At 41.1% G+C, this 15,679-nt stretch overlaps 1 protein-coding gene across 1 annotated transcript; it reads left to right on the top strand.

Annotated features, from left to right (window-relative positions):
- Positions 1-949: 949 nt before the first annotated feature.
- slc41a2a (solute carrier family 41 member 2a) lies at positions 950-7,510 on the top strand. The gene is made up of 10 exons (XM_076733428.1): positions 950-1,327; positions 1,762-1,869; positions 3,283-3,354; positions 3,501-3,645; positions 4,730-4,876; positions 5,097-5,244; positions 5,954-6,033; positions 6,572-6,703; positions 7,119-7,267; positions 7,346-7,510. Exons 1-10 carry the CDS (start codon positions 950-952, stop codon positions 7,508-7,510), a joined length of 1,524 nt encoding a protein of 507 aa, XP_076589543.1.
- The last annotated feature ends 8,169 nt before the right edge of the window (positions 7,511-15,679 follow it).

The following is a 15,679-nucleotide window of genomic DNA, read 5'->3' as shown; positions in this document are numbered from 1 at the left end:
GCACCTTTTGTTCTGCCTGAGTCCTCTTGCTCAGACAATCAAATTAAATATACTTTATATACAGTATGTGTGTATGTACCTACACACATCAATTGTAGCTGTGTGTGTGTGTGTGTGTGTGTGTGTGTGTGTGTCTGTGTGTGAACAGAGATGCTGCTGAGACCAAGTGCAACTAACCATATCCAATGAATTTGATATGAGATATGGGATATGTTCTTATTTTGGCCTAAACTATTTGATCATGGTCTGTAACTGTGGAAATCAGTTTATTATACCGTGTTAGTTTGATGTATCATGCTGCAGATCTCTGGGTTCAGCATGGCAGGACAACTTATAGATAATATTTAATACATGAATGATTTAGCTGGTTTTTGACTTGCAACACTGTGATGCTTGTAACTTTTCTGACCACTTTGAGGTTTTGATGATTGGAGGCTGCTTGATGTATCATAACCATGAATATTTAATTCAATGAAATGATGTACACTTCCATCAAGGTCTCAGCAGACCTATTTTAGTTATGTTTTGATACGTCATGGCCAAGTATGTTTGTTGACATGCCAGTTTTTGCGTTAAAAAGAAATTTTTTTTTTTGCTCGCAATGTGATCACCTCAGCAGTTTAGTATCTGTTCATCTCTTAGGAATTTCAAATGAAGTGCACTGTCTCCATCAGACAATGCAGCCTCAGTGTTGCTGAGGGGATTCAGGCATGAAGAATGATAATGCAGGCGAGCTGTGCCGTCAGATGACTCTGAAACAGCCTGACTCAACAGCTAAGCTAGTTATAACCACTCAGTTGGGTCTCATTGTCAACCATGCATCCCTTTCAAAACAAATCATTTTTTGGTGTTGCTCATTTTCTCTTCAGGCCAACTGGTTGTGACTTTTGGTGCCACTGTTACTCAGCAGCAGCAGGAATAACATCCTGCCCAAAACCAACCTGACATCATGGTTGTCCCAAAGACACAAGATGAGGAACCATACCCCAGTGGCTCTGTGGACAGATGCACCAGCCAGCAACACAGATCCAACCTGTCCTCAACTCAACACTCTGAAAGCCCACAACATTTTAGCTCTAATGGGAATATTTCACCAGTCAACACCAGTATCCATTATGAGCCACAGGAGTACACTGAGACTGACTTTCTGCTCCCAAGCAAACTCTATGGTAGCTCAAGGTTCAGTCGATCCACGAGAGCAAAGGATGCGGATGTCTCTGGTGCACCTGCTGAGTCAATCTGCTCCATGGTGCTTCAAGTCCTAGTGCCATTTCTGCTGGCTGGGCTTGGGACAGTCTCTGCTGGGATGCTGCTTGATGTGGTTCAGGTGAGGACTCGCAGGAGGACCAGGAGGACAAAGAAGTGGTTTAGAATTTACATGATCTAAGTGAGGCCATCATTTCTTGTCTTTCCAAATGTCTGGAGGCTACAGATGAAGAGAGAGAGTGCAGAGGGAAGGAAAGAGAAAATTTAATGGGATGAGATCAAGTTATGGACACGGTGTAGGAGAGTTAGGAAGAAATGTAGGGATGATGTGGAGACAGAGAGAAAGGAGGACTGGCATTTTGTTGATACAGGATGGGGTTCTGCTGTACTGGGATCAGTTACCAAAGAAACACAGGAGTTTCAAAGTTTTTTATTTAAAATGAAGATCACCCTGTTGAAAATGAAGATGATTCATGGGACATTTGTGGTGTTGACTGTGGTCATTCTTCTACAATAAGTTTTCGACTATATATTGCACTGTGTGTTTCATGGCAGAACTGGGACGTGTTCCAGGAAATCACAGAGATCTTCATCCTGGTCCCTGCAGTGTTAGGTATGAAGGGGAACCTGGAAATGACTCTGGCCTCTAGACTCTCGACTGCTGTGAGTGTGCAGAAGCTAATACACACGCACACACACACACACACACACACACACACACACACACACACACACACACACACACACACACACACACACGTGCACACAAGCCACCAATGTAATCACACGCACTCACACTCATAACATGATGCACACATAAAGTGATCTCTTATAAAGACCTACCATGAGGCATTAGTGGGATGTTTTAAGATCATTACATACAGTATAAAACAACATTTAACACAAAGCAGTGAATACAGTGACATTTTAATATGTGACTGGAGACTGTGCACAGACGGGCAAAAGCGTTGGAGTGTATGTGAGTAATAAATAAACTGATAGTCAGGGTAACTACAACCTCTTTCTCAGAATTATATTTTTGCCTTATTGCATCATGGGTTTTCTGTCCTCACTGTGAAACTCCTCACATGTCTGTGAAGAACACAGCAGCCGATCAACTTGCAGTACAATATCCTGCAGGACAAATGAGTAACAATAGTCTAACAATTCAGACAATGTGAAATGATGTTTTACTGGAAAAGGAGAGAATATAGTGATCAGATATTATCAGACTCAGTCATTAACATGCCAAATGTCTAATTCCCTTAAAAATTTGATCTCATAATTATATCTTATGCCTGACTGAAAATACACGAAGGAGCCACACCGTTGCACTGGGTGATGTTCCTTCATTAGCATGAAAATGGACACTGCAGTTCATTTTTAAACAATTTCCCCCAGGATCAATAAAGTATATCTGATTCTGATTCTGATTCAGATTTTTGTATTCTATTACAACTCTATTTGATTGCATGGTTAATTCTCAGAGGACCTGGTGTGCGGATTAATCTGCAGCTGTAAATAGTCCCAACAAATGCAATATTCGAGTTACGTTTGCTGAAAACTGCAGTGACCAGCTGTTTTAGGAAATTCTTTAAGGTTTTTTAAAAATTAAATCATATTTTTGTGTCCAGTGTTTAAGATTTACACCCTTAGTAGGAACCAATGGGCTTGGTGCTACAGTCAGGTATAGGGAAGTTAGAAAATCATTATGCTATTAATTAATGACTTTGTGTTTTGATGGTTTGTGTTTTTTCCAAAGCATTGTGTGAAATGTGTCAGTTGACTGTCTGACATACTCACAATCTGTATAGAGTAGCATTCTTCTTCATTGGCAACATGCACATAAAATATTTCTATTTATTTATTGTGTGTGTTAAAATATCCATAAAAAAATAAACTTTACTTTGGGAATATCAGCTGAAAAAACACTCTCACCTCAAGATCCATTTGGTGGCTGTTTGAGCATTTCAGTCATATCATGTCATCTTCATCAGTTTGCCCTGTTGTCATGGGAATGTCGACTTTTCAAGTTTTTCATTTATGAATGAGTGAATATATATCTGATGTTGTCAGGTGAACACAGGGAAAATAGAACCTGTCAGAGAAAAGTGGATGTTGATCACTGGGAACCTGGCACTCAAGCAGGTACGATAATTGCGTTTGCTTTGTGACCAATTATGTGGATTTCATCTTCCAAAGAACCATTTCTGTGTTATTAGCTGTTTATCTGCATAGTTTTATTGCACTCTAAGACTTGTGAAGACTTCCTTACTGCCACCCCCATTTTACAGCTTCAAGCCACGGTGCTCGGCCTGTTAGCCTCTTTGATGGCGACTCTGTTGGGCTGGATGGCAGAAGGAAAGATGCCCTTTCATCATTTAATGCTCCTGTGTTCAGCCAGTGTGTCTACAGCCTTTATGGCTTCCCTTCTGCAAGGTAACACACGTCACCATGAGATCCTTTCAAACGTTTGGTGTCCATGGGTCTCTCTCTCAGCTTCACCAGTGACCTCAGGAATATTCATTAAGTTTTATTGGCTATAACACATGCATTATACATTTACAGGTGCTGACCCCTGTGTTTCTATTGAGGACCAGCATTCCACATCCCATTTTCAGTGATATTTCTGCATAAGGATGTTACTGATTAATTCTTGCTATTAAGCTGTAAAAGCTTAGCCAAGAGCTGCACTCCAAGTATGAACAGGACTGTCACTGTAGGAATTAGATGATTTTCTAATCCCAGGAATCAGTCTATGAATTGTACAAATTTTTGTGGCCCTTTTTCCTAAGGTGAGGGAGAGGACAGAAGGACATGCGATGAGGGAAACAGGATGAGGGGGGCAATTTAGGGTGCAATTCATTGTGCCTGAGGGGGTTTATGGTGCAGTATAAAACCCTAAAAAAAGATCAGTGCCATCCTCAAATGGTCATTGCTTTGAGGGAGGCATGATTTACCAACACCAGGTGTGTGTGACAACCAGTTGTCCTGTTGTTGCCAGACAGTCTAAAGTCAAGACATCGTGGAGATCTGGAGAGAACACTCTACATGAGTCTTCCCTCCATGCTGCGTGTATTAAAGAGACCTGATTCATCGCACAGAGTCTGTAATTCTTCAGAGAATTTGCAACTCTAAACAATCAAGGAGGAGAATTTCCCTTACAGCACCTAGGAAATGTAAACAAAGTCTGCGTGGGCTTTATCATTTTCAGTTGCAGAATGTCTTCTGATCAACCCACAATCTGAATTGTGATGTGGACTGATTACATCAAACTTAGTGCCACAGAGGCCGAGGTGTCTGTAGGAATTACAGATTGCATTCAGAAGAGGTACTTCCAGGCCCTAATTTACGTTCTTTTTTTGCTCCTACACCACATTAATTTCTCTTTTTATAATCAAAACTAAGGAGTGATTATTCGTGTATAAAGAGTTTCATTCTACTTTCATTCAGGCTGAAATTAAAGTAAGCTTATCAGTTCTTTCTAACAGTACACATGCCACCTTGTCATTAACCTCTCTAGGTATCATTATGGTGGGAGTGATCATTGGCTCCAAGAGGTTAGGAATCAACCCGGACAATGTGGCTACACCCTTGGCAGCCAGCTTTGGTGATCTCATCACTCTCGCCTTGCTGGCATGCTTCAGTCAGTGGTTCTACTCATTCATAGGTAAAGAGAGATGAAGAGTTGGCCAATGTGAACCTGTAACACACACCAGAGCAATGCAGAATGATACAGTTAATGTCCCGGGACCCAGAGGTCATGTTAGTTTCAATTTTAACCAACAGATGGCACTAAGACATCCACAATGATCAGAAATGCACCATAGCTTTAGACTGGGTCCTAACTGAAAGTAAAGCTAAAAAATAATAACATTTTCTCTTGACAGATTTCTATCTTTATGCGTTGTACTTGGTGGATCTGTTATTTTTGTGCCTGATTCCTGTTTGGGTGGTGATCGCCTCCAAACATCCAGCCAGTCAAACGCTGCTCCGCACAGGCTGGGAACCAATCATTACAGCAATGGTTATCAGCAGGTACTCACCTCAGTCTAATAGCTGACCTATTGGAAAGCTTGCACACACATTCACACTGCTTGAAATGTGTACATTTAAAGGTAGAGCGGGGTTTGAAGTTTATCAATTCAGTAATTCTGGAAGGTTTTTCCTTGATATTAAAAGTTTCAGGTCTTGAGTTTTCAGATAAAACACTAATAAAATCATTTCCCTTCTGTCACCGTGAGTCAAAGTACAGAAAGATTGAACTGTTTCTGTTTAAAGAACAAGAATTCAACTCCATTGTCATCCATATACGAAGCAATGCTATACACATACATACATACTGTACACACTATCAGCAGCAGTCAGACTTACAGGCATGACCAAACATGCTGATGTTCATTATGAGGAATTCTCTCAACTCCCAGACAAACACGTTTGATGTATGTGTGTGCATGTGTAGCTACGTATTGCTTACATTGTGGGAACATAAATCTGTTTACACATTCACATTGTGGGCACTCGCCTTCCTTATGGGGACAAAATGTAAGACCACATAATGTAAATCAATATTATGGTGAAGACAGGGATAAAGAGACAAGAGTTCCTTCATTGTAGCATCACAATTCTTTCAAAATGTTCTCCTGCACAGATCCCAGATTGTTTTGCTGAGACTGTTAATGAGTTGTGGTACCACCAGAATATGTAGAGCTTCTAAAAACATGTTCTCGGTTGTCTTTCTTTTCAGTATTGGAGGACTTATTCTGGACAAGACTGTGTCAGATCCAAACCTTGCTGCAATCATAGTTTATGCTCCAGTCATAAATGGTGAGTAGCGCATTTTTGGCCTACTTTTTGTGACGATGCAGAAAAAAGAAAATCATTGATAAATCCTGTCATGTTATTTGGTTATTTTCCAGCATGTGTTGACACAAATCACCATCCTCTCAGTTTCAGAGAGAGAGAGCGTGCATAAAAAATAGTTCATTATTTATTCATTCATTTAATTCATTTTTGTTTTGCGAGTAGCACAAAGGGACTACAGCTTGCGTTGTGTTGTACAATCCTATGTTTGTATCATGAAAAAGAAATGAACCTTGAACCAGTTCAAGAAGCAGACACATATCTTGGAAATGTGCCAGCATCTCCATTATTGATGGAGATGCCTCAGACACTCCATGACCTCACTGCACTCCCCACCCCCCTCTGGATTCTCTAGTAGCTCCATAGAAATGCCAACCCCCTCTCAATCTCATATGCTCATTTCTTTGTTTATGCTGCATGTCAAACAAAAGGCTCGATCACACATTACCTGCAAATATAGCCTTATTGTTGACCCTGCACCCATCTTTACTTTCCTATTCAGGTATTGGAGGAAACCTTGTCTCCATTCAGTCTAGTCGTATTTCTACCAATTTGCATCTGAATTTCTCCCCTGGAGAGGTTCCTGAGGACCGTAAGAGCTGTTACAGCCCTTGTCGCACTTTCTTTGGCTCAGGTAAAGATCAAAGCAGCAAAACATTTAAATAAAAGCAGCCTGTCGTCCCTTCACCTAATACACACGCTTTTGTTCTTTTATAGTTGTGAGGACCCTCATTGACACAATGCATTCCCCAGTCCCTTACCCCAACCTTAACCATCACGACTAAATGCATAGACCCTAACCCTAACCTAATTCTAACTTAACCCTTAAAACCAAGTCTGAACCATCGAACAGAGTTCTGAAGTTCTGTGAGGATCATCCAAACTTTCCGTTCTTTCCAAGAATGTCCCTACTCCCAAGGTCTAGAACTCAAATTGGTTCTTACAAAGATAGATGCACAAGTACACACACACACACACACACACACACACACACACACACACACACACACACACACACACTCTTCTGATGTTCTGGTTTGTCATGGCAGGAGCAAATCATCGATCTGCTCAGGTTCTGCTTCTTTTGGTCATCCCCGGTCAGCTCGTCTTCTTACACACTATTCACCTGATGAAAGGAGGCCACACTTTGCCCAGTCCTCTCTTCACTGTTGCATTCTTGTCTGCTTCCCTGGTTCAGGTGAGTCAAACGTGTGGTTATTTTTTCTCTGCGTACTTCATCACTGCTTTACACAATCACGTTTTGTCTACCTCTTAGGTTTGCTCCCTTCTGTGTATCGCCGACTGCATGGTCCACTGTCTATGGCGGAGGGGTAAAGACCCTGACAGTTACTCAATACCCTACCTGACAGCCCTCGGGGACCTACTAGGGACTGCTCTTCTATCTCTTGTTTTTCTCATGCTGTGGTGCATTGGTGACTAAGGAACTGTATAGGTTCAAAGCAAGAAAAGGTTTGAGGAAGGAAAAACACAAGAAAACATCACTTATAGTAATAGAATAATAAACGCTAGGACAAAGAAACTGAATGTTTTTTATAAAAGGCAGTCACCCATTTATTCTTGACATTTAGTTTCAACTTTGTCATTATCACCCAACCTCAAGTGCTACGTTTACTTAACTTAAAGGTGCAATGTGTAATATGTGACCACCTGTTGAAGATCACTCCAAACAAACAGGGTAGCACCATGCTCACTGTACTCTTTGCTGTAGCTATATATGGCTGTAGCCATAGCTACTGTTAGCAAGTTAACTCAGTTAGTTGTGCAGCTACCGGCCCTATTAGTTGACTGAGTCCGATCTGACGCCGAGCTCAGACCATCGTTGGGGGATTGTTGGTGTTTACACCACAGTCAACAGAACTGGGCTCAGCAGCCTCCCAGTGAATATGGTCAGACCAGGACTGAACACAGTCCCCGAGTCCAACAGAGGCCAGTTTGACAACAGGGAAAACAGTGCTGAGGTGATCAACAGTGGCTCTGTAGTACAAGGACATACATTAGGTTACACAAGTGCAGTAGAAAAGTACACAATAAGAACACATGATATCTCCAGACAAAGCCAATTATAACACTTTTAATCATTTTATCTGTCATTTTTATAACTTTTTGGAAACTGAGCTGAAGGAAATAAAAGTACGATTATATGTCCATAGTTTAAAATGTCATTTTTTATTAATGTCGTGATTAGATTAGAGTGATGATTAGAGTCCCATATATCACCAAATGCAAATGTATTGCTCTATCTTCCAAATGCAAAAAAATGTATACAAATATGAGTTTTAAAGCTTTTTTATGTATAACAAGTCCCTTACTCATTTTTTATTTTTTCTACATTGCCTTTGGTGAGTGAGTGCATCCAGCTGTGTAAAACACCTGTTCCCATTATGTTGTGTACACAACCCCTGTAATCTAAATGAATGAGAAAACTCTGATGAATAAAAGGATAAAAACATGATTAGCCCATGTTGAGGTTACTCAAATCTGACACACAAATCTGCTATCAGAAAAGATGTTGGTACAATGTGTAAGTATAACACTACTTACGTAAAGAATAGTAATGTCTAAGTATTGCTTAACACATCATATATCTGAACAGTCAGACTAAGTGTCTCCCTTTAGATAGAACTGGTTTGCATACACGTGGGGAACAGAGCACACTTCAAGGTTTGTCTTATCATGACCAAATAGTGAAGTGAAAGCCCATGAGGCTCTTTGTGTTAGCCAACATAAGGCAGAAAACAATATTTCTATTACACTAGATGTCAGTTGATTAATATAAATAGTAACTGCAACTAGAAATGAAGACAGTGAAACATTTCATTCTTCTATCCTTACCTAAGAACACAATTTGTCGAAATAAAAGGCACAAGTGCTCAAGGCTGCTGCAAGGGAGTCAGTCTGTGTTCAAAACAAAATTAAACATGGTGTGGGTGTGGAGATTAGACAAGTGATTTTTGGTGGCAGGTTTTAAAGTTGAATTGTGCTTTACAGGCCAGCTGTTGATTCTCAGAGCAGCAGGCTGTGGTTTCCTCATATAATGCAGTTTTGCATCTCTTTTATGCACAGGCACTAAATATCAAACAAGCAAAGTGGAGGACATTTGTGCAGCCTTGTGATGTGGAGCATTGTTAGGTTTTAAAGAGAAGTGCAGCACCTGACTTAATGCAGTCAAATGTAAGCACAGTGGCATAATGTGACTGTGCTATCGCAAGGTTTCACACACAGTGAATTTATCATATTATTAGTTTGGGTTTAAAGTTCATTCTTGACCTTGGAAACATTGGTGCAGAAAGCAATCTCACCACAAGGTCCATTTATAGGCTTTTCTAGAGTAGAGCTTTTGGTCATATCATATGATCTTCATCATCAGATTACATTTTTTAAGAAGTGTTTAAAATGCTCAGGACAAATGGAAATCTGAACATTTATACAGTAATGCCATCTCCACTGAGCTCACTTACACTTGTTGATGAAGACCGTCTGATTCATTGGCCAGTTATCTCTGATGTGAACAGGCCAACCAAAGTTCACATGAACTAACTGAAATATAGTACAAAAGATGTGTGTGTGTGTGTGTGTGTGTGTGTGTGTGTGTGTGTGTGTGTGTGTGTGTGTGTGTGTGTGTGTGTTGGTTTCAAGGCGTGTATCTAACGAGACAGACTTAACCTTGACAGATAAGAGAGGACTCTGTGGGCACATTTGGTTCCCGTCTTATCAAGTAGAATGCCGCAGTGTTCAAACTAAGGAGTATGATTTGCAGGTTCACATAAATACATAGTCAGATGATTTGCGTGAGTACAGAAAAAGGTAATAATTCACAGTGAGTAAAATGGAGCCTAATTAGAATAAAAGTGGAGCCTAATTATAACATAGCCGAAGTATTTATTGAGGTCACAGGTAAAGCATAGCAGCGCTGGTCTCAGAATGACAGAGGTCTCGCAGGACCTCCATCAGAACGAGCACACATCTCTGATAAAAGTTCACATTTATCTTCATGGGTTTGACCCAACCTCATATAATAAACAGATACATGTTACTGAATGTAATTGGCCAGTTTCCAAGACATGGACGTAACCATGCTTTGTCCATGCCTTATCCTTGACATGTAATAAACAACCTGTGTGTGTGTGTGTGTGTGTGTGTGTGTTGTCTTAGGCGTGTATCTAAAGTAACAGACCTCACTAACAGACAAGAGAAGAGTCATCACAGAGGAGTCATCTGTCTCCTGTTATCCTGTCTGGTTTTTCCCATTTGCCACACACACACACACACACACACACACACACACACACACACACACACACACACACACACACACACAAGCAAGGCAAGCAAACAGCATAATCTGATTTAAATCTCTTGGTAATAACTGAAAATCAATTTGTGAAAAAATCAACAATTTGATCATATAACTCAAATAAAAAGCTGTAGCTAAAATGTTATTCATCTAATTGAGAGAGGGAGAGAGATTTTGAGGCATGTTATTGAGGTGCAATAATAAAGGATGCAATATAGAAAGTGCAAATGCAGAAGCAACATGGGGATGCAATTGTAAACATGTATAATATTGTGCATATAGAGAGCATAGTGCAAACATTGAGTTATTTTAAATTATTTTGACAGTCAGTTGGTCTTAGTTTGTGTAATGATCATGGGATTTTATTGTTGAGTAGTCTGATGGCCTGAGGAAAAAGCTGTTTTTGAGTCTGGTAGTTTAGCGCTTTCCAGATGGGAGGAGGTTGAACAGTTTGTGTGCTGGGTGTCTTTGAAAATATTGGTTGCTCTCTTGTAACAGCAGGATGGGTATAAGTCCTGGAGTGCTGGTTGGGGTGATCTGGTGATCTTCTCCGCTGTCCTCACCACTCTCTGTAGTGCCTTCTTGTCTGCAGCAGTGCAGCTGCCATACCAGACTGAGAGACTGCTGGTTAGAATGCTCTCAATGGCACCCCTGTCAAAAGTGGTGAGGGCAGAGGGGGGAAGGTCAGCTGTCCTCATCCGGGGATGGAAGTGGAGGCGTTGCTGTGCCTTCTTGACAATGGATGTGGTGTTGGTGGTCTATGTCAGGTCATCTGTGATGTGCACTCCCAGGAACTTTGTGCCTTTCACAGACTGCACTGCCATTGATGGTGAGTGGGTTGTGTGGTGTCCGTTTCTTCCTAAAGTCCACAGTTATTTCTTTTGTTTTGTTGACGTTAAGTTGAAGGTTATTGATGTCACACCAGTCCAAAGTCCTTAAGAGTCCTCAAAGTCCCATCCTTATTGTCACAGATTGAGTGAGGAAGAACTTAAACTCCATTTTATAATCCACAGTCAGCTGGTTTGGCATAGGCCACTTGTCACAGTTTTGGTGACTTCCTCCTTTAGGGGCCTATGTGACTTCCTCATTTGGGTGTTGCTTAATGAACATTAAAAGATTGATTTTCATTCCACACCCACGATCTTAAATTGTTTGTCATTAATTTAGCTTACAAAACCTTGTACTTGATTCTATCTCTTCATTCTTATGATTTTGTTGCACTATTTAGTTACAGTAACAGCAGCTGAAAATCATTATTACAATCTATGATATGTCAGAAGCTCATGTATGCTACACCAGTGTTTCCCAACCACTGGCTTGCAAATGAGGCGATGAAGCCTTCTCATTGAAGAGAAACAAGTGCAGGGCTCCCACTAATCACAACAGTTACATTCAGGGTAATGGTGAGTTGCTTTGTGTTCAACTAAACAGACCCAGGTTTCACACTGAGTAAGTAAATGGAGTAAATTGAGACTAGATTTTTATTATATTTCACTAAATATACTTTTTGTGACATTATTGTTTGGTGGTGTGCCTTGTGAGTTTTCTAATGTAAAATATGTGCTGTGGCTCAAAAAGGTTGGGAAACACTGTGTTACACTACCATACTTAGACTGGGTTATAAAAGTCCTTTCACTCACAGTTGTTATGTGTGTTAGAGGAATAGGGATCTCAACCTCTTTTGAAACCAACCTGTCTGAGGTGTAGTTCATTTAAAAATCGATGCACTGACATGTAAAGTGGCATCTTTGGAAACACTTGTAAGGTCCTGGGGATGAGCTTTCAAAAAGTTGTCCTGGCATTACAATGCATCTCCATATACATCTCAAGGGACCACTAGTGAGCAGATCTAATTTCCCCACTGTAATTTAACAATTATTTCCTTTAAAGTGATCTCATGTGTTCTCATCCCACGATCTTTATTGCACTTTTATGACCTGAACAAATGTCCTTCCAAGATGGCGCCGTGGATGTCTGCCTCGGTGTGTTGGTGCGCGTTGTTTTGTTTCCCAACTCAAAGACCATCAGCACCGGACCCCCACGGGCTGCGTTCTTTCTCCTCTGCTCTTCTCCCTGTATACGAACAGCTGCACCTCCAGTCGCCAGTCCACCAAGCTCCTGAAGTTTGCGGACGACACCACTCTCATCGGACTCATCTCTGATGGTGACGAGTCCGCCTACAGGTGGGAGGTTGATCATCTGGTGCAACCAGAACAACCTGGAGCTCAATGCTCTAAAGACAGTGGAGATGGTTGTGGACTACAGGAAGAACTCAGCCTCACCTGCCCCCATCACCCTCTGTGACTCCACCATTGATACTGTGGAGTCTTTCCGCTTCCTGGGAATGATCATCTCCCAGGACCTCAAGTGGGAGCCGAACATCAGCTCCCTCATCAAGAAAGCACAGCAGAGGATGTATTTCATACGGCAGCTGAAGAAATTCAGTCTGCCAAAGACAATGATGGTGCTCTTCTGATACGCTGCTGCCACCGCCAAGGACAAGGGCAGACTGCATCGTGTCATTCGGTCTGCAGAGAAGGTGATCGACTGCAATCTCCCGTCTCTTCAGGACCTGTACGCCTCCAGGACCCTGAGGCGTGCAGGAAAGATTGTGGCTTATCCCTCTCACCCCGGACACAAACTCGGACACAAGACGCTCCCCTCTGGCAGGAGGCTGCGGTCCATCAGAACCAAAACCTCACGCCACAAGAACAGTTTTTTCCCATCTGCTGTCAGCCTTATCAAGAAGGCCTGGAACCCCCCCGACACTCTTCACACTCCACCTCTGCCTCTACTTGTCACATTGACATTGCCATAACTCCATGCTTAACATTAACGCTCAGCTTGGACTTCCTTGTTTTATATTGTTATATTTTTTGATTTTTTGATTTTTTTGGAAGATTTGTCATGCACCAACATCACCAAAACAAATTCCTTGTATGTGTAAAATCGTACTTGTCAATAAAGCTTTTTCAGATTCTTCATAGCCTAGAGTCGTAAAGATAATATGACTAGTGAAAACCAGTTCTGATGTAGTATAATTTTTCCCAGCAGATATGTGATGACTTGAGAAAAAGCTGTAACCAATAGTTGATTTTGCTGAGTGTGAAGCTGTGGTAGAAATACGAGAATCACAGGCTCACTGGATTCATAAAGTATTCTTATCAGTGCTCTTATCAGGGGCTTTCTGGGACTTTCCTATGACTCATACGCAGGTGTCTTGGGAGCTGCTTTTCTGTGTGGTGAATTTGACCCTGATAATGTCATGTGGTCTTACTGCCTGACAGTGGCCTTTAAGCAAGTATTCTTTTATAACTCATATTTGTGTGCTTTACCATAAATTGAATGTTCTTATAATCTCACCGTGGTTTTGATATGCTCCTAAAGTGCACTTAATGACAATACTATTGTGTGTTATGCTGTTATACTTTGTATTATGCACTTATTACTTTATATTATGTTTTGTTAATCTTTTTTAAAAAATGGTATGAACGGCGATTAAGAAACAATGGTGTCATTTGGGACAAATAAAGAGAAAAATAAAAAGGGTGCGCCCTTAGGCTGCACCTTTGCTAAATCAGCCAAACCAGGGAATAGGGAATACCAAGGTAGATCACTGCCAAAAGATTACCTAATGGTGTAAAAGTGTAGGAAACTGTAGAAAGAACTGGAGGACGCCCCAGGAGCGTGGTAAACCCTGAACTGAACATGAATATAAGTGATGTTTATTTCAGGTCCTCGTCAAAACAAGCGAAGGTGTGATGATGGTGTAGAAAGAACTGTGCTGATACAAGCTTAGGTTAAAGAGAACTTTTATTAGCAAGCTTAGTATCAAATCAGACGCCGGTCGTCTGATGGAGAGCCTGTGTCGAATCGGTCGGATCTCCCTCCTTCTCTCCTTGATCCCTAGATATATAGAGGACATCTGCTACACACTTCAACCAATCACAGATGTTATTGCACATATATGTTGTTGTCTTCAGAAAACTCAACAGCCTTTAATTATACAAGTAGGTGGACTGACCGGTCTATCCGGGCCCTCGTCTCAGGGGCCCCTACGAAAACATCACCACATATGGTTTTATTCAAGCTGGTCCTGCTCTTATATGACCTTTACCCTCCAATGCCCAGAGTAGACTGAGTTCAAAACATGTTTTTCAAATGATCACACTGTATATTTCAATTCTAACATCTTAATGTATTAAATCAGACACCTCAATAAGACAGAACACAGCCACTGTAAGACAGAATCCTTGAGGTTTGCATACAGTGCATTTCTGAACAAATTCTCCTTATTGTGGACAATGAAGTCTTTAGCTCTTCAGAATCCTGACTCCTGCAGATCTTTATTGAACACCACCAAGACGATTTTGCCAGCTGAATTTTGATTTTTTTGGTCCTTTGTGGCTTGGAACTTCGGTTTCAGCAATCCACAACACTGATAGCAAGAGACAGATGATACTTTTGTCTCCTCTCCTCTATGTTTATGACGTCTGTACATTAGTTCCACGCCTCGAGACAACACACACACATACAGGTTGTTTATCACATGTCTAGGACAAAGATATGGATATGGTATGTCCGTGTCTTGGAAACTGGCCAATTACATTCTGTAACGTATGTATGTTTATTGTACAGAGTTTGGTCAAACCCAGAAGATAAATGTGAACTTTTGTCTGAAAACAGTGCTCATTCTGGCTGAGATCCTGTCTGAGCTCTGTCAGTCTGAGACCAGCGCTTCACTGCTTTATATGTGTAGTATCTGCTCTTCTGCAGTACACTCTTCCCCCCAGGGTTTTGAGGATTCTTGCCGCTCGCAAATACCTTTAACCTAAAGGTTGAGAGGCCATGACCATATTAGGCCCTCTCCTGTTGTGCAGTATATGCTCTGCCATAACCATATTAGGTCTTCTTTAACCCTTCTGTGTTAGTTGTATCAACACAACTCCCCTATATAATGCATGTCTGAGATGCTGTATGTGTGTGCTGATTCTATTGGCTGAAACCACCCAGACATAGCATGCTGTCTGAGATGCTGTACTTGCTTTAATAAACCTTTTTTTATATATGAACAAGACAGTATCGGCGGAGAACTTCTTCATCATCTTCACTGCATTGCTGCATCATTTATACACAACAAATGTGACCTCAATAAATACTTTGACTGTGAACTGAAGATTGCTCCGGACTGTCCTTGGGCTTCCAACAAAAGAATCTGGCTAACACCACACTGTATGCAAATGAACACATACATCATTACTATTTCCGTTTTGTTTTGTTCTGACAATTTGGCCC

This window comes from Chaetodon auriga, chromosome 6, assembly GCF_051107435.1.
Source record: "Chaetodon auriga isolate fChaAug3 chromosome 6, fChaAug3.hap1, whole genome shotgun sequence".
NCBI classification, from domain to species: domain Eukaryota; kingdom Metazoa; phylum Chordata; class Actinopteri; order Chaetodontiformes; family Chaetodontidae; genus Chaetodon; species Chaetodon auriga.
This window is presented reverse-complemented; position numbering and strand designations above follow the sequence as displayed.

Excerpts from the sequence above, each read along its gene's own strand:
- slc41a2a (XM_076733428.1), top strand. The coding sequence starts at position 950 with ATGGTTGTCCCAAAGACACAAGATGAGGAACCATACCCCAGTGGCTCT. Across the intron at positions 1,328-1,761 it reads TGCTGCTTGATGTGGTTCAG|AACTGGGACGTGTTCCAGGA; the intron begins GTGAGGACTCGC and ends GTTTCATGGCAG. Across the intron at positions 3,646-4,729 it reads TATGGCTTCCCTTCTGCAAG|GTATCATTATGGTGGGAGTG; the intron begins GTAACACACGTC and ends TAACCTCTCTAG.